General features: G+C 40.7%; 1 protein-coding gene across 2 annotated transcripts; it reads right to left on the bottom strand.

The window, feature by feature from the left end:
• Nucleotides 1–12,248, bottom strand: ccm2l (CCM2 like scaffold protein). 2 transcript variants are annotated; one of them, XM_026155068.1, is made up of 11 exons: nt 11,982–12,248; nt 9,023–9,190; nt 8,839–8,922; nt 8,518–8,701; nt 7,255–7,874; nt 4,568–4,697; nt 4,219–4,282; nt 3,213–3,369; nt 2,662–2,800; nt 722–869; nt 1–598 (listed from the first exon to the last, which is right to left on the bottom strand). In XM_026155068.1, exons 1-11 carry the CDS (start codon nt 12,009–12,011, stop codon nt 463–465), a joined length of 1,860 nt encoding a protein of 619 aa, XP_026010853.1. In that variant the 5' UTR covers nt 12,012–12,248; the 3' UTR covers nt 1–462. The 2 variants fall into 2 exon arrangements, with proteins under 2 accessions (XP_026010853.1, XP_026010854.1); XM_026155069.1 differs by having other exon boundaries at nt 1–595.
• Nucleotides 12,249–27,668: the final 15,420 nt, after the last annotated feature.

Here is a 27,668-nt window from a genome sequence, read left to right as displayed (position 1 = left end):
TATGCTCACACCTTTAATCTCTGTGATTATGTCGTAATATAATGTACTTGTACTTGTACTTGACTCTTTTATTGAAATATGTGTCACTTGTGCTTCAAATGAAAATTTCAAAATCAGACAGTGGCTACGTGCATTGTTTTGCAAGGAAGCACACTCCATTGGTTGAAAACACATTAGTGCCAAACATAATTTAAAGGAAAAATAATAATAAAATAATTAATTGTTGAGTTTCTTATTCTGAATTAAGGATTTCAGTTAACAAACTGTGCATTTCTCTCATGTTGTTTACTCTTTTTTTCATTCCTCAGAGCTTGAATTTCAATCGAAAACATAAAATAAAAGAAGGCAGGTACTGTCAGACTATTTATATTTATAGTCTGTGGATGTTTCGAGCTTGCTATGAGGCAGTAGGGCGGAGTCACAGTTGAAAGACTGTCTAAATTCCTTCGGTTTGTCGCTCCATCAGAGGTAGTAGTCTTCCTCCTCAATGTCATCGTGCGTGTCCTGGAAACCCAGTGCTTCGATGTCATGGGTGATGTCAGTGATACGTCGGTTGAATTCCTGAGATCCTGAGGCTAGAGAGCAATTATCATACCTGCTGGGAAAAACAGAAAACAAACAGAAAAGGTCTGAAAAACTCACATTTATGTTTTGACTGTAATTCTATATGATAAAAGCATGTGTTGAGATCATATCAGTCTGCACTACCACATCTACATACCCTCTCACGGCGGTGGCAGACATGTTGCTCATGCTGCATTTGATACGTCCAAAGCTGTCGGTTAAAATCCCACCCTCCCGAATCCCAATGCTTTCCAGGAAACTCTCAAATGCGCCGACATCCTTGTCTGGGATAAATGGACGCATCCCTGGAACACGAAGGACAAACAATCAAATGACGGACTCTGAGGAAACACAATAGGCCTATACCAACTACACAATATTGCAAAATACAGCAGTTTTTTTTTAACGTAGTGTGCTGGCAAATTACTATTTTTTAAAATGTTACAAATTTTCTGATTTCTTTGATTTTTACAGAGCAAAGGCAGCTAAACGATGGCTGGAATCTGTCTTTGGGCTACAAACCTGAGGACATTAGAATTCAGGGTTTTTGTAATGTTTCAGCAGTAAATTGTTACTTTGTTCCCAAAACATTCTCTAACAATTACATAACAATCTTCAAAAACATTATAAAAGGGTTTCATGATAACCTTTTTCACATGCTTTTTAATTACAATCCTGCAAATTTATGTCATTCTTATTTATTTAGTTATTTTAATGTTCTCACAGTTTTATTGTGGTTTTATAAGTTGGTTACTCTTTATCAGGCTCCTGGGACCTTTGGACAAAACACAGGGCAGATGGTGCTTGTCCCGTCTCTAATTTACAATCACCAATTAAAATTCAAAAAATGCTTTTGGGAGAAAGTTGGAGCACCTGGAAAGAAACAAGTTTTACCCTTGAACCTTTAGTACTAACCACAGTGCCACTGTGCAGTATTGCATGTCAGAATCTTGGCTTAGCTTAAGTTTAAGCTGATGTTTCCTTGCTACACTGACTGTGAGCACCACACCCTGTATTGCACCAGCCCAACGTAGTGCATTATTGTAATCTTCCCCACAGAACTGCAAACTAAACAGTAAAAGAAAAGAACTAACCAGTGTAAGAAGTAAAAGTAATAAGCTGTCAATTTAAAAAAAAAAAAAATTAGAACAGACAGACAGATGGCATCCCATATGGCTTAAGAATACTTTGTTATACAGAGTGGAGTTCATGGTTGATTCAATGACTGCAAAAAGAAAAGCCCAGGTCATCACCCCTCCACCACCGTGCTGGACAGCTGGCGTGAGCTTTTTACACCCACAGCAACAGATTTTCATATTAAAAGTAATCTTTATATTTAAATATATTACTGTGTATAAAAATGTTTGTAACTCCTGAAGAGTAAATGCAAAACTTTTGTTTGACCTCCTGAATTAAAGCTGAAAGGCTGCACTTCAATCAATTGTTTAGTCAAAATTAAAGTCTGTCCAACAAATTACGGACCTCACTGTAACTATATTATATTTTACTCTTCTTTGCATGTTTTAATGGATGTAGAAGAGCAGAGTTCATATCAGGATTTTCTGAATTTACTATTTTTTATGTAAAAATGTATCAAATGCACAAGTAAATGATCTTTTAGATGTTGTCTTAAATTCATAAACTCTCGCAATTAATTCATATTATTAATAGTTAATAACTATGTATTAATATTAAACACAGTAGAGTTCAATAGAAACAGCTTTTCTACGTTATTTAAAATGCAGGCGTGACGACTCCTCAGCCAGTTTTCTTCTTCAGCCACCACTAAATCTTTCATAATGATGATTATACAGCACGCTGAGGATTAACAGGGTGTGTGGAGGAAAACATCATACTATCCTCCTTTCTCTCTCACTCACAAACAGGAAGCTGTGGTTTACGCAGACTGCAGTAAACACACACCAAGAGTACTCACACATGCACACACACACATGAGTATACAGACTCTGCTTCCCCTGCAACACTACCACAAACATAGTATGGATAGTAGGTTGTGGTATGCCACAGGGTTTCAGTAAGTTAATGAGCTCTCTCTCTCTCTCTCTGTCTGTTCCACTCTATCTGTACATCTCTCACCCAGCAGCAGGAACTTGCGGTTGTCTCCATACAGTTGCAGCAACTCAGAGCAGAAGTAGTCAATGTTTGATCCCAGTCTGTATTCTCTCAGCAACACCGCAAACTTCTGCAGCTCCACTGGAGCCAGCTTGTTACGCAGCTACACACACACATAAAAGGAGACTAAGATGATGATGCAAACAAGCAGGTAACATTTCTTGTTCATTGAATTTTCCCATTTGTGGCAATAATGCAGTGTAATCACAACCTCTTCTAAGTACTTTGTTAATAATTTTACATCTAGTTTCATTGCTCTAAAAATGATCTGTTTACACACACTGTCCTGTCTGCAGCACATCCGTGTGTGAACAGGAGAATCTGTTTGACTTGTGCAAACACAATTATTTTATTGCAATGTTCAGACTTCTCATTCAAAAGTTTTATTAGTTTATATAGTGTCGTGTGGCATAATGCAAACCAAATTCAAAATGTACAAATCGATTCCACTATGAAGAGCCAGTTTCACGTGCTGTGGGTGAGACTGCTGAACAGCAGTCACTACAAACACTCACAGTGATCATGTACTCCTGCATGAGCAGCAGGCCAGGGTTACTGTCTCCTGCATCACTGACTGATGCCAGACTACGATGGGAGTCCTGCAGAGAGATGGATGAACTCTCGCTGTATGTCTCGCTGTAGTAGAGATCGAAGGCATCTTGGGAACCATCACTGAAAGACAGAAGAAGAGCGAGCAAGCGAGAGAGGGAGAGGATTACTGATAAACAATAATCACATCACAGCAGCTACTGATAAGCTGCCAATTGTTCACTGAGTTGATGCGATGCTTCTGTGCCAGTTATAGTTCACATCAAAGCATCTAATAACCATTCTTCCATAGTAGCTATTTATAAAACTTAGTGTCTATAAAGCATCATTCTTACGGGATTCTAGCTCATTAATTAATGTAGTTATCTGAGCTTTTAATGGAGTTGACAGTAAAATTTATTTTCATGTTAGACATTGTAAACCAACACAGTACCATTCAACATTACAAGGCTTATAACTGGTAGTTGACATAGCAAAGAGTCCTCAAGACAATGAACCCCAAATACTGTCCTCATTGCATCCATCCATGCAGGTTTCACATACAGTACTTAATCTACAAAGAATAAAGTGCTATAAGAATGCATGCTGGATGAAGGGAGTTTAAATATAAATACTAAAATACAATTTCTTTCATATTTAAACTATTTAAACCAATTATTATCTTCATCACTTATCCAGTTCAGGGTCACAGGAACGATGGCGTCCACCTCAGCCATCACAGGCCGACAGCTGGGGTCCACCCTGGGCAGGTCATCAGTCTGTCATCGTTCGGTTTGTATTCAGGACATCAGAATAAAACCTCTCATAAAAAACAGACCTACTGTCCTGAAAACCTGTGATAATCCCGACTAAAAACGTCAACTGCAGGAATGTGAATATTTTACCTGGTAAAAGTAGTTTTTAAAAACTTTTTGACTTTGTGAGGTTAAATGACTCTGTCTCACAGAAGCGGTGGTGCAGCATGTTACTTACTATGAGCTGCAGCAGCTAAACTCTGGATCATAACTGTAAGACATGTCCGTCAGACAGCTGTCACCTGTGCAGAGACACAGAAGCATTTAATAAGCTTTCTACTATTCACCTGCCCAAGACAGTAGTTAGCCTTTAAATCTCCACAGAGGCTGCAGTGTTTATCAATAAATTCAAAAAATAACCAAAAGACAAATGGAAATAAAACAGTACTAATTATGTTTTGCTCAAATCCTGAAAACGGTGATTAAATTCATAATGGTTCATCCTCTGGGGAGGAAGAAAATTAGCAAATTTATGGGGAGATGGGTACATATACAGTTCTGGAGATTTATATAGCAGCATTACTTACTCCCTTGCAGCCAATAGCGGTCCGGCATGGTGTAGTGAAAGCCCGCCCTGTCAACACATTCGATGGTCTGGTGGCCGTAAATGATCTGGAACATCTGACAGATGAGGGAACAGTACTCCTCTGCAGCATCCTGCACGCACATTCAAACACACAGAGGCCGCTGTCAGGCTGAATTAGCAGACACATCGATCAAACACATCATCTTTTAAACCTTGAGTTACCCTTCGATCACTTTTGCGCACAGCAAATTCCAGTTTCAGTGCAGCAGTCACATAAGTAAGTGTGTTCAAAGGCACACAAGTGTCAGGATATAAACCAGCAACCACTGAAAGCAGAAACAGGAGTCCACTGATGTGATGAAACACGGCTGGAGGCTGTTAGCGTCATTTGAGCCAGTTAAACAATGACACCCTGCTGCTGCTGAGGCAAAACAAATTATTACTCGGGAGAAGAGGTTAACAGTGACAGAGGAACCCTGTCACCGCACACACACATGCAATGACAAAGCAATTCTGCTGTAAGTGTGATGTAATGATCCAGGTTATGTAAGACTGCAGAGTCTCACTATCACTGTTTGTGTGTGTGCCGATGAATGTGTATCATCATCAGTGTCGCCCTACTTTCCACTGTTTCAGCATGTGAGGCAAATGATTGGAGACCCCTAATTAAACAATGCTTTGCATTTCATTTGCTTTTCATTTTATTTCCTGTCAGAGCTTCTTTTTTTTGCCTCCCATGCTAGGCTAACATGTTTTGGCTTGTTGGTTTTATTAGCGTCATAATAAAACCAGCCATATAAATATACACACACACTGGCAGGGTTGGCTTGAGCATGGGGGAGCGGGCATTAAATTTCATACATTCTTATGATTTTTTTCTATTAATTGAGGTTCTCTGCAATTTTGTTTCACTAAATTATTATAGCTTCTTATGACATTCCTTTCATGATTTACTCCTTCATCGTCTTTTGTGTTTGCCTGGGTCAGGCCCTCATAGCCGGAGTTAAAGGAATGATGATTCTCCCGGGCTGCTTTTGTGTCTTTTATTTGGGGAAGATGTGGTTTGGGATGACTTGTAAGAATCATGTTCATCTCAGGTGTCTGACCCGAGGTGGACTGAAAACAAGAAGAGCAGGCAAACTAAACTCAAAGCACTAAACTCAAAAAGCACAGTGGCCCACAGCTTTCAGAAAGAAGATTATTCAGTGGGCATTTTGGGTATTTGACCACAGCTGAGGGTCCATCATAAAGGCAAGTGAAACAAAATGCCAGAATTTTACTGTCTCAAACTAGATTATGGTAAATTAATTGGTTCTTATACAGCACGTTTGTACTCTGAGCACTCAAATGCACATTACACAACTTCTACATTCACACCAGCACTTTCTCCTACGTGCTTCCTATCACACTCCGATGGATGACTGACTGGGATCAAACCACCAACCTTCTGGTTAGTAGGTGACCTGCTCTACCACCTGAGCTACAGGCACCATGAAGCTATACATTTTTGATAGGTATATCAACAACATATCACCAAGTATCCTTGACAACTCATGTTGTATTTCACCTAAACCTTTTTCCCCTGCACAACTTTGGGTAGTAGTCTATCTCCAACTCAGCTGGCAGTACAGGCAAAATGAATGAAACCAGATGAGGTGAGCAGAAGAAAACAGGGAAAAATAATGTGCTTTTTATTTATTTAAATTTTTGTATGTATTTATTCATTTTGTATGCATTTTTTTAATGTTTTTTGTTTCATTGTATTTACCTTTAAACTGGTTGAGATGGCCTTCAGCAAGATCACAAGCTAGCTAATCTGGAGGTTAGCTGTAGCAGCAATCATAAACTCATCTTTTTGTTTTATGACCTGAAATCGTTGTTCAATTAAAATTCACCATCAGTGGCAGAGACCCAGCAGCAGAGAGACCCACTCATCTGTTATCGTTTTAATAAGAGTGAAATTTACATAAATTAATTCACTCTCCACTGGAAATATTTCTAATTATTATTATTATTATTATTATTATTATTATTATTATTATTATTACTGACAGTGGATTTTTTTAAAAGTGTGTATTCTTTTTCTAACGGGTCACAGTGTGATTGTGAGAAAAGCTCATTGAGCTCCCCTCAGGTATGAATCATTGCTTCTCCACTCTGCTGCAAGTGCAACAGATAAATGGAGAGAAGAGGTCCTGACAGGTGTTCAAAGGAAGAGACAGTCAAGACAACAACAGGTGTGGGTGTGTGCATGTGCGCACTTGTGTATTTTAAAGTTTTAAATGTGATGTTATCCTTGTGAAATATGAAAATGCGCTGGCTGGTTCGTTTTATTCAGTTATTTTAGAGCTGTAAGAGAGCTCTCTTTTTAGAGCGGTTCTGTGTGCGTGTGCGTTGACATTTATGTATGCTACGTCTAATTATTGATGAAAGACCCTGATAATCAAATGAACTTGGCCAGGTCCCACCAAACAGGTGTCCAGGTGTCTGTAATTTGATGATCTAGTCATGGAGGGACTTTAACTTGCACATTAACTCGCAGACAGCCAGGAGACGCATGCCCCAGCCTTGTAAGTCAAACACAGATTACAAAAAAATCACAAAATGAGGTCCCCAAGCACAACTTCTGAAAGCTGTAATTTAAATTAAGTCAAGTATTTCTCATTTTTTGAAGCGCGTCTGACCCACCCTGTTCTCCACAGCCAGGATGACCAGGTTGCAGTAGGCGTCGGGGCAGGGCGTAGGCTCCAGTGGGTTGTGGTTTCTCCTCTCCCAGCTGCCGTAGCTCTTCCCCCTTTCCCAGCTCCCCGTGCACGCTTGCCTCCGTTCCCAGCTCCCTCCACCAGTCCCTCCCCTTCTCTCCCAGCTCCCTCCTCCACCACCACCTCCACCCCCTCCTCCGTGCCTCCTCTCCCAGCTCCCACCACCACCTCCACCTACTCCGACGCCCCAGTTCCCGCTCATGGGTCTTGCCCTGCGGTTCTCCCAGCTCCCTCCTGTTTTACATGTTGGCTGCCTCCTCTCCCAGCTCCCTCCGACTCTCTTCCTCTCTAAACTCCCTCCACCTCCCTTCTCCCCACTTCCTCCACCACCCCCTCCTCGCTCCACATTCTGATTTTTATCATGGTTACTCCTGGACAGTGATGGCCTCCAGTCAACTCCACAGATGGTGTGTCGCCTCTCCATCGTACCCCCGGCAGGTCGGGGGTCAGCATTGCAGCTCATGGTCTGACGTCGCCCGTCGATGCCAGTTGGCTTTTTCCTGTCCAGGCTGTCATCCCCAGCAACCACAGTGTCCACATTTAGACCTACACAAAACATATAGATCACAAAATCTGACATTTTCAGCATCTCCTCTGTTTTCACAGGACTTTCTTTAGATTATAGTATGAGACATATCAGCATTTTGAACTTGCAGTAAGGACATGAGGGGCAAAATGTGTTTTTGTAATCCTGAATTATTTGAGAGGGGAAAGAAAAAAGAGGAGAAAGTTTGTCCAGTGGGGACAAAAAAAAAATGCAGATAGCCAAATATTTTCATTATGAGATTCTCTAACACACTGTATAAATAAAAAACGAGAAAACAAACTTTTCAGTTCAATTGTATTTTATTTATACAGTACCAACTCAAAACAACAGTCGCCTCAAGGCACTTTATATTATAAGACCCTACAATAATACATAAAGAGAAAAACCCAACAATCATAAGACCCCCTATGATCAAGCACTCTGGCGACACTGGGAAGGAAAAACTCCCTTTTAACAGGAAGAAACCTCCGGCAGAACCAGGCTCAGGGAGGGGCAAACAAAGTCTGTATTCCAGTATGTGATGATAATTCCCCAAATGCTTTAATGCCAAGTGTTTTGTTTAATTTAACTAAAAACTGAAAGCATCATTTAAAAAGTTTTATTGTTGTTCCTCTGTCATTCAGTAACCACCTTCGGTCTCACCTGTCTTGAGGACCAGGAGGTGCAGTGCATCATCTCTCAGGTAGGAGGCAGCAGCGATCTCATGTGTGGGGATTCTCATCAGCAGCTTCTCGTTGTCTCTCCAGGTGAGCAGCAGACAGCGAGCAGACAGGCTCAGGATACAGTCCTGGTCCACGCTGGTCTTCAGCGGCAGCACCTTCAGCTGCTACTGACAAACACACAGGAACACGTGGTTGTAGATTATTCACGAACGAGTCAGACGACAGTGTCATTGTCTCATCACAGTTTAACTCAGGTACTTTAACTCGCGGATCACCTTGACAGTATCCAATGTTTACTAACCCTGGCTGTGTCCAGTAGCTGTAGCAGCTCATCTCGACTGGAGGGGTTCAGTGAAACTGAGACCCATGTCAGGTGACCAAGGAACTATGAGCAGAGATCAAAAGAAAAGCAACTTGTCATGGCGTATTCAAGTATATATTTTTTTCTTGTATTTTACGCTCTCCTGGCCTATTCATGGCCCTACCTTGACCTCCTTCTCCACATAGTCAAAGATGAGTCTCTCGGGGTGTATGAGGTAGTCGGGTGGGTAGAGGGGGACGGTGTGCAGCGGGCGGCGATAAATGTTTCCTCGATCAACTTGTCTACGACCAGATTTGGACCAGACCAGTCGCTTAATGGGAGAGACAAAAGCCTAAAGGAGAGGAAAACAAGGATGCTAAATATTGAAGAGTCCCTCGACAGCCATTGAGTGCAGAGGATATTCTAATACTTGTACTAGAAGGTCAAACCTGCCACTTAACAAACACCTGCTTGATTGATTGGTCCAATATTTTCTTCATGTCAAGTTTCCAGATGATGAAACTTGATTTGTGAGTTTGGTGATTTCCAGCCTTTTCTTGTAGCACCACCATTGTGATTCTTGCTGAAATGTCTCAACAAGTTTTAGATGGATTGCCATGATATTTGGTAAGCATGTTGATGTTTCCTGGATCTTTACAGAGCAGCAAAAAGGTCAACATATTATATAGCTCAATACTTCACGAAGAGATACGAAATCTGAGGCTTTTGTGAGAGTTTTAGGTCTTATTTTTACGTCTACAAATGCACAAAAGCAAATGTTAGCGTGTTAGAATGAGATAAACAAAAAAGATCTCAGTTCACAACATAGGTCATCTCAGGGCACTTCATTCTCTATTAGCTACCACGTGGCATCAACAGGGAGAAAACCTCCAGAAAAAGCAAGCTCACTAATTCTTGTCAGCTTCCTCGATCTATTGGAGTGCTTCCATCCTTTTTTATAGTCTCTCAGTATTAGCATTTAGCTCAAGGTGAAGTGCAGCTGCCTTGTATTACTAACAAGACTTTATCTTGTGTCTCATTTTGTGGTCCTTATGCATCAAACGCAGATGTTTTCTGTATGTTTATGTTTAGAGCAACGGATTCAGAGTTTATTGGCCAATATTTATGATTACGAGAGGATAGATCGTGTTTATTTAATGACCGTTCTTCTAGCATCATCCACAAGGATCTGTACAACGTAAGCTACATCCCAGTTTCTGTGTATTTAGAGTTAGCTCTAACTTTAAGTTTTTGATGTGAATTAGATTAAAAATGCTAAAATTATGGTAAAGGTACTTTTCTTCGTTGATGGTGATTTAGACCTAATGGCAATTAAAAAGAGCTGAATCATCAACAAAGTGTTTATTTAGTGAGAAAATGAGTGTTGTGATTCTAATTACCAGAGCACAGTTCAGTGACTGATAGTGTCTTGAGTTTGAATTTGAGCTGCAGCCACTGAGAAGGTTAATTTGTGTGTAAATGCATGCCTCGGTATAATTGCGTGTGTGTTTATGCGTGTGTGTTACCGCACTATGTGCCTTGGGCTGTTCCAGCAGTGATTGACAGGTGAGCAGTGATCTCTGACAGCTCATCGCTGAGACTCACTGACAACACAGCACACACTGTTAGACACCCACTGACACACACACACACAAACACACATTAACTGTAGCTAGAAGGCATAAGGAGAGTGGACAATACAACACATACACACACTGAACAGAGAGAGGACATTAGCTTGTCTTAGAGTCAGAAACCTGTCTTGTCTCTCTCTGTGAATTATAACAAGCGCAGATCTCTGTGTAGGCAGATTTCTGATGAACATCTCTTTTGTCAGCTGAATTTAACAAGAAAGACAGAGGATGCTTATAATGAGTTTTGTTCTTTTTCTGGTTCTGTGTCTTTGAGGAGACAAAAAGAAGGGAAATAATTGGATTTGTAATGAATGTGTTCAATCTAACAACCTGCCTGGGTCACAGCAGGGATTAATTTCCCACCTAGCTTTAGAAACTTTTTGATTTCACGTAGTATTTTTCCAAACTTTCATTTTAAATAAACATATTTTTCTCTCTCTAATGTCTTATTTCAGGCTTTAGTAAACTTTGTAATGAGAACATGTTTTTAAAAAATGATTCCAGCCAAATCAAGAACTTTTGGCTTTCATGTCACAGTCAGATGGCCCCATTACACCAAATTGGTTTAGAGAAACATCATTACTGAGTGGTTGTAGTATGGATATACGAGCTAGGGATGAATGCAACAGATGGTAGAATAGAAGAAGAAGGAGACTATCCTCACAAGAGAATTCAAATAGCATCTGTATATTTCTATGAGGTTGGATCATGGCTTTTGCCTTGTGTCAGGCCCACACAATCAGGGGGGCGTGTAGAGGAGGGGCATGGGGTGGTATGTTTTGATTGGCTCAAAACATACCACATTGTTTACCGTCTAATGTGCCAAAAGCGGCTCAGATTATGCCCAGATGTGTTTGCCATCTGGGCATAGGTCATTGATGAGGTGTCAAACATTTAGGCCTTTAGGGGGAACTCCTCTGGGCTTTCCATATGTTAGCAGACTAACTGGTTTTGAATTGCAAATTCTATTTGCAAAAAATTAATTAAAAGAAGGAAGGAAGGCCCAGCACCTTTCCTTGGTTTAGTGTCAGTGACGTACGGATTAACTGCTGTGCTGGCCAAGATACTGACAACCCAGCAGCCAAACCTAGCACCACAATCATGGATCAAGGATATCTTTACAATCAGCAAGGGCCAACTGGTTACACGGTCAGCAGAAATCACACAACAAAAAAGGTTCCTTGTCTTTTATCACTTCTTTTTCATCTTTAGGAGGACATAAGCTTGATAAGCTTGATAAGTGAAGATAGTTTGCTGTTGATCGATGGCAGACAAAGTCAAACTCAGCCGACTCGTGTCTGTAACTCATTTGAAATCAGCTGACTTTAAGCTTGTGCTTGTGAAGATGCCTAATTAAAGGGATACTTGAAAGGACCTTTGGTTTGCATAAACATAAACGTCAGTGGCTTTTGAAAATATGTGACAAAATGAGTTTAAGTCATCAACATCCAAATGACACAAAAACAATGAAAAGACAAAAACTGAAATGTGGAAGAGGCGCTACAATACCTTCTTGGATTTCTTTGGTTCATAGTCCATAGTCGTTCCGTCTTTCTCTGTGCTGATCCTGTGGTGGGTCAGTCCTGGTCCAGGTCACACTCTTCCTGAATTTATTTTTTGCTTCACTTTGCCTTTTTTGTCATTGCTTCTTTCTTTCCGTTGGTTTTTCCATTATTCCTTAAGTGTCTCTGCCTCTGAGTTATTTTAGCTTCTGATACAGCTGCTTCATTCCTGTTCTTTCTCTTTCTACACTGATTGTTCTTTTGAGACTTCTCCTGGGACCACACACACACACACACACACACACACAGGAGAGGCGAACAGGAAGCAGAGGAAGCCCACTTCCTGTCCGAGAGGAAACTCCACCAGGGACTGATAACATCCATTCTTTCAGTGCTCACACACACACACACACACACACACACACACACACACACACACACACACACACACACACACACACACACACACAATTTACCAAATTCTCATAACTATTAGTTCAACCTCCACAACACTCAGTCATTTGTGCACATCATAGTAGCAATGTCTCCTCTCTCTGAACAAACTGCAAATGATTTTGGACATGAATCAGTTGCTTCCATACATTTCCCTGCTGCTTTCTGACATTTCCATTTGCTTATGTCATGTCAGTCAAAAGTAATCATACCTATAGATGCTGAATAGTCGTTCCCAATAAAACTAATAGTCATACATCCATTGCTTGAGTCATCACACACAAAATTGTTGAACTAGTTATCACATGCCAAATATTGGCCATCTGTCAAGCAAATCCTATACCTTTCTGTATCATTGTTCTTGGAAATGTCTCCGAAATTGAACAATTGATCTCAGGTGAATTACAGCTGTCACTTATGAGGAGGCGTGTGAAAGTTTAGTTGTAACCAATGACAAACAACTTGTTCACTGTCAATTATGGATGAATCCTGTGAATCCCCAATTGGCAAGCATATATAAACTGCGCAGGAGCTAGTGTGTACCATTTCTGCACTTCTGTGACACAAAATGGAAGGTCAGCACCTTGGAAGAGGGGTGAGGATGCGGGGAGGAAGGGGAAGAGGGAGAAGAGGCAGATATAGGCGGATTCCTAATGAAATAAGGGCTACAATTGTGGACCATGTTGTCAATCACGGCCTCACCATGGAGGAGGCTGGTCGAAGGGTGCAACCCAATATTGGAAGAACTACTGTCAGTTCAATCATTCAAACATTCCGTAGGGAAAACAGGTATGCAAACAGTAATACACTGTACTGTGCCATCTCAGACACATCACATGTTACTGTACTGTATTTGCAATTTCACAAAAAGTTCACTCTGCACCACATAGGATTGTAAGACAACCTCGCGGAGGCGGAAGAGGGCCCCTTTTTACCCCACAGCAAGAAGAAGCCATTTGTGCAATGGTCATTGCAAACAATGCAATAAAGCTGAGAGACATACAAAGCGCTGTCATAGAGAATTACACGGTATTTGGCAATATTGAATCTGTTTCAATTTCAACAATTGACAGAGTACTCAAGAAGAATGAAATCCACATGAAGCAATTGTATAAAGTGCCATTTGAACGAAACAGTGACAGGGTGAAGGAGATCCGTCACCAGTATGTGCAGGTAAAGCTGGTCTTCTATGTTCTGCACTGCAAACTGTTTTACAGTACTTCGTAGTTTCATGCAGTACACTTGCAATTCCACAGCACATACTCTACAATGTGTTTTACCAAATGCATGCATTACTGTTTGTTACTGTACACAGGCATATTGTGACATTGCATTTCTGTCTCTCTCTAAAGCGTGTACTGGAGCTGGAAGCCAGGGAAACACTGCACACATTCATATATGTTGATGAGGCAGGTTTCAATCTGGCCAAAGGCAGAAGGCGTGGAAGAAATCGCATTGGACAGAGGGCAACCACTGAAGTCCCTGGTCAGCGCCGAGGGAATATTACCATGTGTGCAGCCATCTCAGACAACGGTGTCCTCACCCATATCCCCCTTCTTGATCCATACAATACGCAACATCTCCTGACATTTTTAGACACTCTTTACAGGGACCTAGTCCCTGAGAATGAGAGAGGTGGAGGCCAACTCAGCAAGTATGTTGTTGTCTGGGATAATGTCCGTTTTCACCACTCCCATCAGGTCGGAGAGTGGTTTGCAGCACATGACAGAATTCTGGTTGAATATCTCCCTCCATATTCTCCATTCCTTAATCCAATAGAGGAGTTTTTCTCTGCCTGGAGGTGGAAAGTTTATGACCGGCATCCACATGAGCAAATGGCCCTGCTAGCAGCCATGGATGCAGCATGTGACGACATCACAGCAGGGTCCTGCAGAGGATGGATTCACCACTCCAGGAGATACTTTCCTCGCTGCATTGCGAGGGATAACATCTGTTGTGATGTAGATGAAAATATGTGGCCAGACAGACAGGAACGCCTGGATGTGCCAGAATGATTTACTGTACTGTTACATGTGCTGTTTATTGTTCACATTAGTGCACAGCTCTACCAAATGGGTGATTTTATGTTTACATGTATTCTACAGTGAACAAGTGACTGTAGCATATTTTTCTTTTGCACAATTCTGTAGGATTACAAACACTTCTACACAATGGAAATGTGAAACGTACGTATTCAGTGTCTCAGTTACTCCCAAGACTCCCATAACATCTACAGTGACTTTACTGCACATTTCAGATGGCTGTACAGGTAGGCCATAGTGCTGTCGTCAGCATTTTCAGGTGTCACCAATTGTTTTTGCAATGGGAAACACTGAAATTATAAACTGTCATAGTGGAAACATGACAATGCCATTTTACTATCTTGTTCATAAAGATGGTGTCAAGACTTTTCATTTTGATGGCACTGACAGTTTCATTGACATGGATACTTGCTTTTGAGGTATGGATAATCAATTCTGTGCATGTGACGTGCTTTTGCAGGCTATCCACTAGGTTTTGCAGTTTGCACTAATTGTTTTGGGAAATGCACTAACTGCTGTGCAAATGTTAATGGTGTTCTGAGAAACGCACCAAAGCGACAGAGAAAAACTGTATTTTAGGGTCTACCTTAGAATAGAAAGCACCTTGAGGCGACTGTTGTTGTGATTTAGTGCTGTATAAATAATATTGAACTGATACCTACCAATAGCACTCTTGTCAGTCTTTATCATTAATGCTATTTAAATCATTAAAGAAAATTTCTACTTCTGATCCAGAACACAACTGCAAATAGATTTTTAATGTTCACTCTTGATATGGAAAGTAGGAGATGTACCTTTGTAACACGAGTGTTGCAGCTTCTGGTCACTAGGGGCTTCAGGTGTTCTTCCCTGGATAACAGAATTGAGATTCTCCTTGAATTATACAATTTATGCTATTTTCTGTATTTCTTCCAAGTCTTTTTGTCTCTTTCCCTTTTTTCCTAAAACACTTTTTAACATTAGAATAAATGTGACTTTATGTTGTTAAGTTGCTTTTCAACAGTCTTTGGTCATTTTGTCTTCTCAGCATTTTACCAGCTGTTTATTATGATGGTGTAGTTTAGATTTAAGAAGAGTGAGTATTCACGTCCCGTCTTTCATTGTTATCGTGTTAAGTATGAGTCAGTGTTAACTTTCACAACTCCTTTGTGTTTCACTGTAATCAGCAGCAAAAACACATCTGCGTCTTTTGTGTTGATGATGACAGAATTTTCATTTGGGAGAAAACAGCCTTTGGAAAAGATACTACAGTCCTGTTTTTGATCAATAAGCATCTTATATCTATATATATATCTGTATATATATCTGTGTGTACGTGTGTGTACATATCTGTAGATAGATAGATAGATAGATAGATAGATAGATAGATAGATAGATAGATAGATAGATAGATAGATAGATAGATAGATAGATAGATGGGGTATATTTGCTTAGACTGTTGTCCCCAGAACCCATGGATGATCAAAACACTTAAGGAGGGAAGATGTTTTGGCCTTTCCACCCTTACAATTATAGAGATTTTGATAACAAATCAAAATTTTAAGCTAGAAGAAATCATTTTTGATCAAATAAAAAGAATAGTAACATGGAAAACACAGCAGGCGTGTTACTCATTTTTCAAGGTTTCCTTAAACAAAATAAAACACATGCTGTGATATCGCTGGGCTTCCTGATGCCCAGCTGATGAACAGTTTGAAACCAAACATTAAAGAATCAGTTGCTGCAGTGAGCAGATTTGACCTGAAGGAGGCAGCACTGTGACAAAGACTAACTGATTGAGGAGGACGGGGAGCAAAGGAGGGTGGGAGGGACTTTATTGTCCTAATCTGGACACTGATGGAGGCAGAAGAGGAAACATCAAACCTGTGACCTTTCTGAGAAAGAGGGACACACACACACACACACACACACACACACACACACACACACACACACACACACATGCATGCAAGCGTGTCACGTGGCCACATGCTGATGGTAAATACTACTTGAGTGTATGATCTGAAATGGACACACAAACACACACAGACCTCACGCACGCACAGCTATTGTCAGGGTAACTACTCCATGGTGACTGGAGGGCTTAACGATCGTCCAGTTACCTAGGTAACAGGAGACAAAGATGGGGCATTTATCTTTTGAGTTTCTTTTTTTTTCTTGTCCTGATCTCTCTCTTTCTCTCTGAAATTCAAACTCCTCCTTGTCTTTTAAACCAAACCACAAAGCTTTCCTAAAACTCACCAGGTAGGTTTTGGTGCCTGAACTTTACCAGCAAGTGAAAACCAAAGTAAAAGAGCAAATGCTTGCAAAGTGAAGCAAATACCTTCACGTTGCAAATAACAGGACATGAACTGTGGTCTTCTGGCTGTAAAGTCTGTGACTTTCTCTGTTACCACCGTTTCAGCCTCCAAGTGTGGACTTTGTTGTGCTTAAAAGGGCAACATTGCCTCTCAGGGTAAGCGAGACATGTTAAGCCAATAATACTATGGGTTCAGGCAAAATAGCTACTTAGTCAGGCAAAGGGAAAATATCTTTTTAAAAATAACTCCACTTGCAAAATTTACACACATTTATTTCAGATTTTCTAGGTTGCTCTACATTTGGCTCGATCTGCAGGTGATATACATTTTGCATGAGCTTATTCACATGGCTGCTAGAGGTCACATAACTTTCAAATGTAATAAGGTTTCATAATATCATCTGAAATTAGCATTTTAAAATTAGTTAGAACAACAATGACTAAAACTCTTATTTTCCTTTGGTAGCAAAATAAAAGGATGGAGGAACTTTGTGGCCCTTTGGGAGCCCTTAGAGGAAGAGCAATGTTCGGCACTTTGAAGTTGGTTTCATTTATTGGCATTTGATTCTTTGTGTTTTAATTTTCTTTTCCAGTATCAAACAGTCAGAAGCATTGATATTCAACACCTGTAGGCTTCAATGCTGACAACAGAACTGCAAATAATGGCTGCTAGTGCCACACAGGACAATCTGAGTATTACAGAAACTACCGACTTACTACGATTTCCTCATACAGCCATATCTACAGTTTACAAAGAATGGTCCACAAATGGGAAAACATCCAGTGAGCAGTAGATCTGCGGATGAAAATCCCTTGTTGATGCCAGAGATCAGAGGAAAATGGCCAGGCTGCTTCTAGCTGATAGGAAGACAACAGTAACTCAGTTACTTTGGGATACGTTGTCTGCAACTACTTGTTGCAACCAACGTACCCTAAAGAGCATGCTGGAGGCACATGTTGAACCTTGAAACAGATGGGATACAGTGGCAGAAGACCACAGCAGATGTCAGCCCTGTCAGCTAAGAACAGCAGCGTGAGGCTACAGTTTGTCTGTTCTATGAGTTTTGATTTCCGTTCCAACTTTCAGAAACTAAGGTCAAAATCTGGATAAACTCCCTCATGGTGGAATGATTTTGTTGTTATTTGCTTTGTTCTTACATACTTTGGGCCCCTTAGTAACAGTTTAGTTGAAATACTCCAGCCGATCTGTGTATTGTCGCTGATCATGTCCATCCCTTTGTGCCTATCGGCAGTGATAAGAAACATTTGGAGTCGCAGCACGGCACAGTCAAACTCACAGAGAGAGTCCCACCAAGTGGTCCGAAGCAGAGAGCCGTGACTTCCGCAGAAGGTCCTACACCCCCCAAACAACAAAAGTTGGACTGTGGTGCAAAACCAGTAAGTGATGAAGAATTGAAGAAGTTGGTCGCGCAGTATATTGTAGAAGAAATGCTACCTATAAACACTGTTGACTCGCCCTCGTTTGGTGCCATAATAAAAAAGATCCCTACTTCTGTTAATGCCGAGCTGCCTCATCGAACGACTTTTACTTCTTACTTGGAGAAGGAGTTTACAGAAATGGAGAGAAATTTGAAGGCCGCACTGAATGAGATTGACTTTGTTTCAACTACCGCGGATATTTGGACTGCTAACAACAGAAGCTATATGGGAGTAACGCTGCACTGGATCAGTAGAACCACATTAGAGCGCCACAAGGTTGCATTAGCATGTAGGCGAATTTGTGGTAGGCACACGTATGATGTCATTGGTACAGAAATCGAAAACATTCACTCCTCTTGTGGATTACTCAACAAAGTAGTTGCAACAGTTACTGATAATGGATCCAACTTTGTTAAGGCGTTTCAAGTTTATCATCCTGTCACGGAGTCCGATGATGAGACGGAGGAGGAAGAGTCCACCCCCAAAGACGATGATGTCACTTTTTCTGATCTGTCAGAAATCCTCTCGGCTGAGAATGAAAGTGATGGTCAGCTGTCTCTTCCCAGTTGTCCAAAATTCAAACTCCGATGGCTGAGAGATGCAGGAAGGAGGGAGCGAGTAAAACATCTTCTGACAGCAGAGTGTTGCACCACTGCTCCGCTGGCAAAAACCCTGCCAGTGTGCCCAGTGCTACTACATCTAGCAGCCAAGGTGAGATGGACTTTTTCACTTTTGAGGCAGAGCCAGAGGAGGAGACCTATTCTGCAGAAAAAGAAGTCACCTGATGTCAGGCTACGACCTTCAGATTCTGCATACGTTTTCAAGCATAAAGACAACTTTTTTTTTAAAGTATAACACTCCAACCCCATCAAATGCTCCTGTGGAGCGACTGTTTAGTCTGGGAGGTTTGGTGCTCACGCCTAAAAGAAATCGACTTTCTGACAAAAGGTTTGAGAAGTTTCTGTTAATGAGGTACAACCACTGGTTTACTCGCTCCACTCTACTGTTTCCCCCATAACATGCGATGACAACATATACTGAAAAAAAGAGAATAGGGAATCCAATTTAAATAACTATTTACAAGTAATAGTTATTTGTCCAAAGACATGCAGCTTGTGGGGATAGGTTAATTGGATAATCCAAATTGCCACTAGGTGTGAATGTGCGAGTGAATGTGAGTGCGAATGGTTGTCTGTCCCTGTGTGTTGGCCCTGCGACAGACTGGTGAACTGTCCAGGGTGTACCCTGCCTCTCGCCCTATGACAGCTGGGATAGGCTCCAGCGCCCCCCGCGACCCTGAAAAGGATAAGCGGAAGCGAATGGATGGATGGATGAATTAAGTTTATCAAAGTCCCTTAATAAACTTATTAAAGTTTTCAAGTTGATTAACTTAAATCAATTACTTGCAAGGAAGTAAAGCAATTTAAGTTAGTCCAAAGTTACAAAAGCGGACAATAGTGCTTACATGTGGATGGTATAAAAAGTATTTTAAGGGAAGTCAAGAAAGACTCTTTGTTTGTTTGTTTGTTTTAATAAAAAGTATTTATGTTAAATGAAGTAACAAGACTGTCTTTATTTTCATACAAACAAGTATTTCTGTCAGGAAGTTCAACTTCAAATGTCAGCAGATATATTGTTGACATTACTGTTAAAATACACTTCCAATAAAGTGAGCATTGGCAAAACCGGTTGATGTTTTTATGTTGAGGCAGTGGGGAGTGTTATTGGCAGCTTCTGAAAGTAACTAATAAAGTAACTAGTAATCTAACTTAGTTACTTTAAAAATAAAGTAATCGGTAAAGAAACGAAGTTACTTTTGGAAGGAGTAATCAGTAGTCCGTAATATCTTACTTTTTCAAAGTAACTGTGGCAACACTGCCTATCGGACGGCTGCAGGATTCTAGCAGGTAACACAATGTCTCAAACCTCAAATCCTCTCAGACTGGTTTCTTGTACTTGGCAGAGCATTCACGGGACTCAAACGGCCTCCACCAAACAGTCACCAGATATGAATTCAATAGAGCATTTGGGATTTCTCATGTGATCATGTCAATATGGAACATATCCTCTGCAGAATGACTTCAGCACCTTGTTAAATCCATGCCATGAAAAATCCAGGATGTTCTCATGGCAAATAAGTGGCTCAGTGTAACTAATGAAATGCTGCTTAGTGTATATTCAGCATTACCTGTACCTTATCGAGCAGCAGTTTCAAGGATTTCAAAATAACAGTCCAATATAAGCAGTAAGGCGGCACGGTGGCACGGTGGTTAGCACTATTGCCGCACAGCAAGATGGTCCTGAGTTCAATTCCACCATCAGGCCGGGGTCTTTCTGTGTGGAGTTTGCATGTTCTCCCCGTGTTTGCGTACTCCGGCTTCCTCCCACCGCCCAAAGACACCCAGCTTGTGGGGATAGGTTAATTGGATAATCCAAATTGCCATTAGGTGTGAATGTGAGTGCGAATGGTTGTCTGTCCCTGTGTGTTGGCCCTGCGACAGACTGGCGAACTATCCAGGGTGTACCCCGCCTCTCGCCCTATGAAAGCTGGGATAGGCTCCAGCGCCCCCTGCGACCCTGAAACGGATAAGCTGAAGCGAATGGATGGATGGATATGAGCAATAACCACAAAATTGCCTCGTGTGCCCTCACAAGTTTGTGAGTGAAATAAAAACTCACATCTGCATGGATTCAACTCCTCTTGATGTTTTCTCTGTCTTTCACACAGACGCACACGCACACACACACACACACACACACATCAATCATACAGCTGTAATCTTCAAACCTTAAAATGTTTTGGCACTGCATCAATGGTATATCTCTGAAAGACTGTGTGTCTTTGTGTGTGTGAGCTTGTGCATCGGGTGCAATCCACGTAAATGTGTTCATGTACATCTGTGTGAATGTTTGTGCGAGCGAAATCAAAGGAGCGGCATCCTTAAAAGACCCAACATTTCACAAACATGAAGTCTGACGCAAGAAGAGAAGAAAAAAAAGCGGCAAAAATTGCATGAAGGATGAGACGAGAGGAAGAGGAAGGAAAAAAGGATGAAAGAGAGAAGGATGAAATGGATGATGGTGGAGATTCAGATAAAAGAGGACAACAATTTAAAGTAGGAGGAAGGTGGGAGGGTAGCTGAAGAGCAAGAAAGTAAGGGGAGTGGGCAGATAGATGAGGACCGACAGGAAGGAGCAGTGAATTAAGTCGTAAGGTGGCAAGGTAAAAAACAAGGTCAATGACAGAGAGAGGGTAAGAGGACAAGAAGAGAGAAAGAATGAAGGAAATAAATCAGTAAAGATAGGAGGTGAAGGAGAAAGGTACAAGGGTTAAAACAGTATAGAAAAATCACTAATAGGGTGGATAGAGGAGGTTGGAAGAACATAAGAAGAGGAATTAAAAGGAAAAAATGAATAAAAACAGAAAGAAGAATTATGGACATGTAGAAAACTGAAAACAGAGAAGTAAAAACTAGACAGAAATGAGTAAAGAAGGCAAGGAGTTTACAAGGTGAAATAAGAGATCAAACGAACAAGAAGTATTAAGAATACTCATCTATGTACACAATATGTTTTCTTCTAAGTAAATAAAAAGAAGAAAAAGATAAGAAAAAACAGACAACAAAGAAAATAAAAAAGACACAAACAGTTTGGTCGCCGGTCCTCCAGAGATGCCAAACAAATAAACAACAAATCCTCGGGATGTAGGGATGCCGATGCGAGAGAGATGGAGAGATCAAAGTACGTCTTTCCTCCTCGAGAGGAGTAGAGCCGAGAGGAAATGAGAGAAAGAAGGCGGGACCATTCGGGAGAATGAGGTTGGTGGAGCGCCAGCTTCGCTTTCAGCTCCGCCTCACTCTGGAAAATCCCCGTTAGACGGTTAAAGACTGAGCTCTGTTTGCAATTTATTTAATGCAAGGAAACAGGTTTGAAATAAGACTTTGGAAATGTGGTGCAGCATTTATTGTGTCTGTAAGAATGTTTATAATAAACAATCAAATATTTTACTTTCATTTCTTTGGCTTCTCTGCTCTCTGTTCTTTACATTGTGTTGGAATTTCAAGAGGTTTTCAGTCAAATTTATGTAGAAATAACTTTGAGGTTCACAGTCTTGTGTACCAATCAGTCACACATGCCCCTAAATATAACACAGTTTAAATCTAATAAATAAAATATAATGCTGTTATGTGTCTACGCAGTCAAGCACAGGTAGTTACAAACTCAGTAAGTCAACGTAGGGTTTCTCAATCATGTAAAAGTGGCAGAGAAACAGAGAAAGTCTCAGCAGAACGGCTGATCTTACAAAGGTAAAGCTACAAACATATAACATAGGTTGAACGCATCGCAGTTGCAGCAGATTGTGAGTTTGTGTGAGAGCAAAGCATGAATGTGTGTGTCCTTTGCATTGGTCAGTCACACGTGTAAAGCCTGGCTATTCAAAGGCAGAAAGGAAAGGAGCTGAGAATACTGACTGTTAATGGACTTTGTAAGTATCACAGCTCATTAAGACATGAGAGGATTTGACAGAAGACAGTTTTAGCCTCATTCTTTCAGCTGCAGCATCTGTGTGGTTTAATGCTCAGAAAACAAGTCTAAAGAACAACTATTTTTTTAAATCAAATGCGTCAGCTTCTTTTTCTTTTGGCTCGCCTCTTTATGGGTTGCCATGGCAGATCCTCTGTCACACCACACCTCTGCAGTTCATCCATGAATCTTCTCTGTGGTCTTCCTCTTTTCCTCCTACCTGGCAGCTTCCTATTCATCATCCTTTATCCAGTATATGCACCGTCTCTAAACCATACTTAGGTCTCACTATCATCTTGTAAACTTACCCTTTCACTACAAATCCCCCCTGACACTCGTCTCCACCCACTCCACCCAGCCTGCACTCTCTTCTTCACCTCTCTTTGCGACTGTCTGTTGCTTTGTATGGTTGGCCTCAGGTATTTAAACCTCCACTGCTTGCAGGTTCACAGTTACACCTGTCTCCCTGTCCTTTACACACATATTCTGTTTTGCTTTTGTTCCTCCACTCTCCAGAGCATACCTCCACCTCTCTCTTCTCTAGTCTCTCAATCAACACTCTTAAAGCAAACATTGTAGGAGTAGGAGTACTACGATAACAGATGCAGAGTTTATATGTGCAAATATGATAAAAGTACTGCAAAAAAGTACATATAGGTCCACTGTGTATCAAGACTTACATAACAATCGAACCGTTGTACATTTATCACTAATGCTCATCGAGGGAAGACTTCACATGCTTGTAAAAAACGATGAGGTCCTCCAGAACTAGTGACGCTATTTTCCAGAGAAGTGATTGGGCAGTAGATGATTTCGTACCTGCTCTAGAACATAATCTGGCCCTGAGCAGGTTAGGTCTGCACCAGAAGTTAGCACGGTAATGTACACTGAGCTGCAGATCTATGTAAAATCTTGAGTTTATTATATTTTGAGCAAATATAGATGTAACCTGTAAAGGGAGACGAGAAAAAGAGACACAAGCACACACGGGGAGCTTATTTTGCTGGCCGTTCAGCCATGTTTACTACAGTATTGTTCCCATCTACAGTTATCAGCACAGCTTGTTGAGTTCTTTTTTAACATCGTCATAGATATTTTCACCACTGGTTTATTTTCTGCTCGTTCACTCAGAGGATGTTTAAGCAGCATTATCAAAAAAAAAACTAAGAGCACATCCTTACAGACATACTGTACATACGACACATACAAACCAAAGCACACGTACTCATACACGCACGTCTTAGAATAGCATCACTCTGATATATACAGATATAGAGAATGAGTAAAAAAAAACAAGAAAAAAAAAGAAAAACTATTTTCAGTTTTTACATCTCAATATAAGAGTCATACCAAAGACATGGCCACCAAGTGAGTAAACAATAGATAAATAGATATAAAACAAATACAAAAATAAATAAACATAAATACTTGCATTAATTGATAAAAGATGATTTGAGTTTTTTAACTCACTGTTTACTTTTAAACATGTTTTTTTGTTCAAGTCTATATATAATCAGCGCACCACTATTAACTGATAATTTTACCTCAACAACAAAGTACTGGTTCATTACCCAATCGGAGAACGTGAAAGCCCGCCCCTCAGCCCCGTGACTGGGTGGTTGACGTATGTATCGTCTGTACATTAGCCGTTAACATCATGTTCGACATGACATGATCACGTGTGACACAGAGTCACTGTTTTCAGCACCATTAACATCGCCATGACTGTCACCATTGTACCAACATCCACAACTTCAGGTAGGACACAGCACTGTCCAGATAAGAAAACTGTAATTATCAAGACTTTTTTTGTTGTTGTTTTTTCTTTTTTTTCTTTAAAATTTGCTTTCCTGAATTTTTCGGACCACCAACGGCTGTGGTGTTAAAAACACGTAACAGTTTTTTAGCATACCTGCAAACCTTGTTAGCATCAGAGCACTGCTTTACTTGCTTTAAACTGGCTACTACACATATCCCTACGACGCCTTCGAGGACTTGTTGTTTGCAGTGGAATTTTAGGGGTGAGGTTGCAGAGCCCCTCAAGTTTAGTTGTATGACACTTTCACATTAGCATATTATGGTGGCTCTCGTGCACATGTGACTTCAAGGGCTCTGGGGAAATTGGCAGAACCATAGACTGCATATGAAAGATGGACGTGGAAGTCTGCATTCATTCTAAAGCAGCCGACCGAAGCGAAGTGCTTGGACCAGTTTCCCATAAGACAGATCTACCGTGGCTCGGGACCTCAGGTCGCAAAAGGCAAAGATGACGACAGCCATTCATTTTTTATACACAGTCTTATAGTCGCAGCACATCCACAAGATCCAAACAAACATTGTGTGGTAGTGAAGTATGAGTAGCAGCAGATTAAACAGACCACAGCAAAAGCTTAGAGAAACTGGGTGTGCTAGAGGATGTTATTCAGGTACTGGCCAGGGATGATTTGGCTCTTATTTGTCTAATACAGGATATGTAACCACAAAGTACATCATTAACCATGATTGCTAAAAAGCAAGTATATAAGCTGCTCGTAGCGATTTGCTCTACCAACTGACCTAAAGTACACAAGAGACTGTAATTTTTCCTACGCTTATTCCTGCAAGACATTACAATAAACTTGTGTACAATCGGCATACAGTTGAATTGAAGCCACACTGGAAACAGAAGCAGGAAGAAACTCCAAAAGTAAAGGGCACACTGCTCCTGTCTACTTGTAATCTAATTACAAGTTATGTTTTCCGGATATAATCTGTCAGGTGAGCTTTTTGAAGGACTACAGTCTAAATGTTGGCACAAATTCGTGGCTGTTTAATGTGGTATTTACTGTGACATTTGTGCCATACAAGTAGTTTTTTGTGCTTGTGGCTGTTAGCCATAAATATAGATCCCCTGAAGACTTGTCAAACCAGAGCAAGTGCACAAACATCTATGGGGTTTATGTTTCAAATACAAATGCTTGTATTTGGTGTGAAGTTGACGAATCACGTGTTCGTTAGACTCTGATGAAGACTTAAAGTCAACACATATTGTCTGACTTTGCCAGAAAGCTTGTAGAATAAATCATCGTTGTACTTGAAAACAGAGTGCCTTGGTTTTGTTTTGTTTTGTGCCATCCCCAGTCAATATCTAGCATCACTTCATAAATTGTATTATTATTATTTTAAAGATCTTCCAATTCCAAGTCCTAAGGTTAATAAATCAGTTAAACTGGCATCATGAGCAGCTAGTCTTCATCACTGCATGGTGCACTAAATGCATTTTGAAAAGCGCTTTCATCAACATACTTCTTAATATGCATCTGGGTCACATAATGTAATGTTTTCTAGATCAGCTATCCTTAAAATAAAACCACAGCATAGGTTGAAGTATTTCTGGGATGGCCATAAAGATCAGATCACCTTAAATGCACAGACTAACCCTAAAGGCTTTTAAGTAAAAGGAGAAAGAACGTCTTTGAAAAGAACTTCAAAGAGAGGCTGCCGGAGAGAAAGCTGTTGTGTAAAATGCAAGAGGACAAATGCTGGCTTTGATGCAACTATTTTTTTTCCTTTTAACTGTTCTTCCTTTGGGTGGTGTTGCTGACCCTGCGTGATTCTTTCAGCATCCAGCAGCTTCTAATTGATATCAACACATCCACACCTGGGAGCAGCAGCATTTAAACTTCGACCTCTGAAGCTGCTTACTGATCAGCTCTGCTGGATATGTTCAAGGTGTATCTTCCTGCTGCAGGTCATCGCAACAAGAGTTTAAAGGTGCAAAGAGAATTTCTATGCCAATCTGCTTTTCCTTTCTATTCAACAAACGTACTGCAAATCTATCAGCCTTTGGGGGCAGGGGTACATAAGGATATCCAGAGCAGCAGCTAATGGATATCTGAGCCAGGATTTCCTGCTCTGTCCAGAAGTCTTTGTTTACTATTGCAGATTAATTTTAGAACTGATTGTTTTGAGATTGCATTTGCCAAAATTCAATCCCTTATTTGGTCTATGGACAGACTGTTTACCTGTATGCAACCAAGGCCCTGTGCTAATTTAATAGAAGACCAACAGGACTACAAATTGACTACAAACAGAAAACAAAAGCATCTGCTTCCAGATTTCAGATTCTTCTTATTCTTATGCAGACATCAGTCTGAATTCAAATCTTCAGAAATCTTTAAATCAAAGACCTGATTGTGGATTTATTTTGTAAACAGCGCCACCTTTCACTCGACCCTTGCCAACATCTTGTTTCTGAGAAGAAACGACACCTAATGCTGACTAGCTAGCTTAATAAAACATGAAGGTGCTTTGCATCTTTAATTGTTCGTATTCAGTTTGCTTTGAGCAAATGTCTGTTATTCACTGTTAAATGTATTCAGCAAAGTAGTGTTGATACCGTAAAGAGTAATTTCTCACTGTTTTCTTTGAAAAATGTTGTTTGTGGAAACCTTCATATTCTACATGTTACGAGTTCTGAAAAACTTTGGATGAGATTTAGAATTTCACAAGAAAATGAAGCTTTTTCACTCAAAAGTCATTCGTCTAACTACAGCTTATTATAACAGCTTATATCTGACATCTGTATTTATTCAACTGTACATCACAGGCCTGTTTGTGGTGAGTTACAGCATGCCATATGGTGGGAGCCATGGCAGAAGTTGCCCACTTTCACATCCTCACATTTAGTCCTGATTTATTTTTTCCAGACGAGTCCTTTCTCGTGTCGGGCATTGACAGCGCAGCTGGGATGTAAACAGGGAGACTTTTGCTATGGCTGCTATCATAACACATATGGATGAGTGAATATATCACATGTAGATGTCAGGCCTACATTTCCATCATCGTGGTCGCATGAGATCGGAGCCAAGCGTACAAGATTACGTTTCTTTTGGGACACGACTGACGGATGGTTGTGAGGGACATGCAACCTTTTGGTGTCATAATTGGACACAAA

This window comes from Astatotilapia calliptera, chromosome 20 (assembly GCF_900246225.1).
Source record: "Astatotilapia calliptera chromosome 20, fAstCal1.2, whole genome shotgun sequence".
Taxonomy (NCBI): domain Eukaryota; kingdom Metazoa; phylum Chordata; class Actinopteri; order Cichliformes; family Cichlidae; genus Astatotilapia; species Astatotilapia calliptera.
Note: the sequence above shows the minus strand (reverse complement) of the source record. Positions and strands in the feature narration are given on the sequence as shown.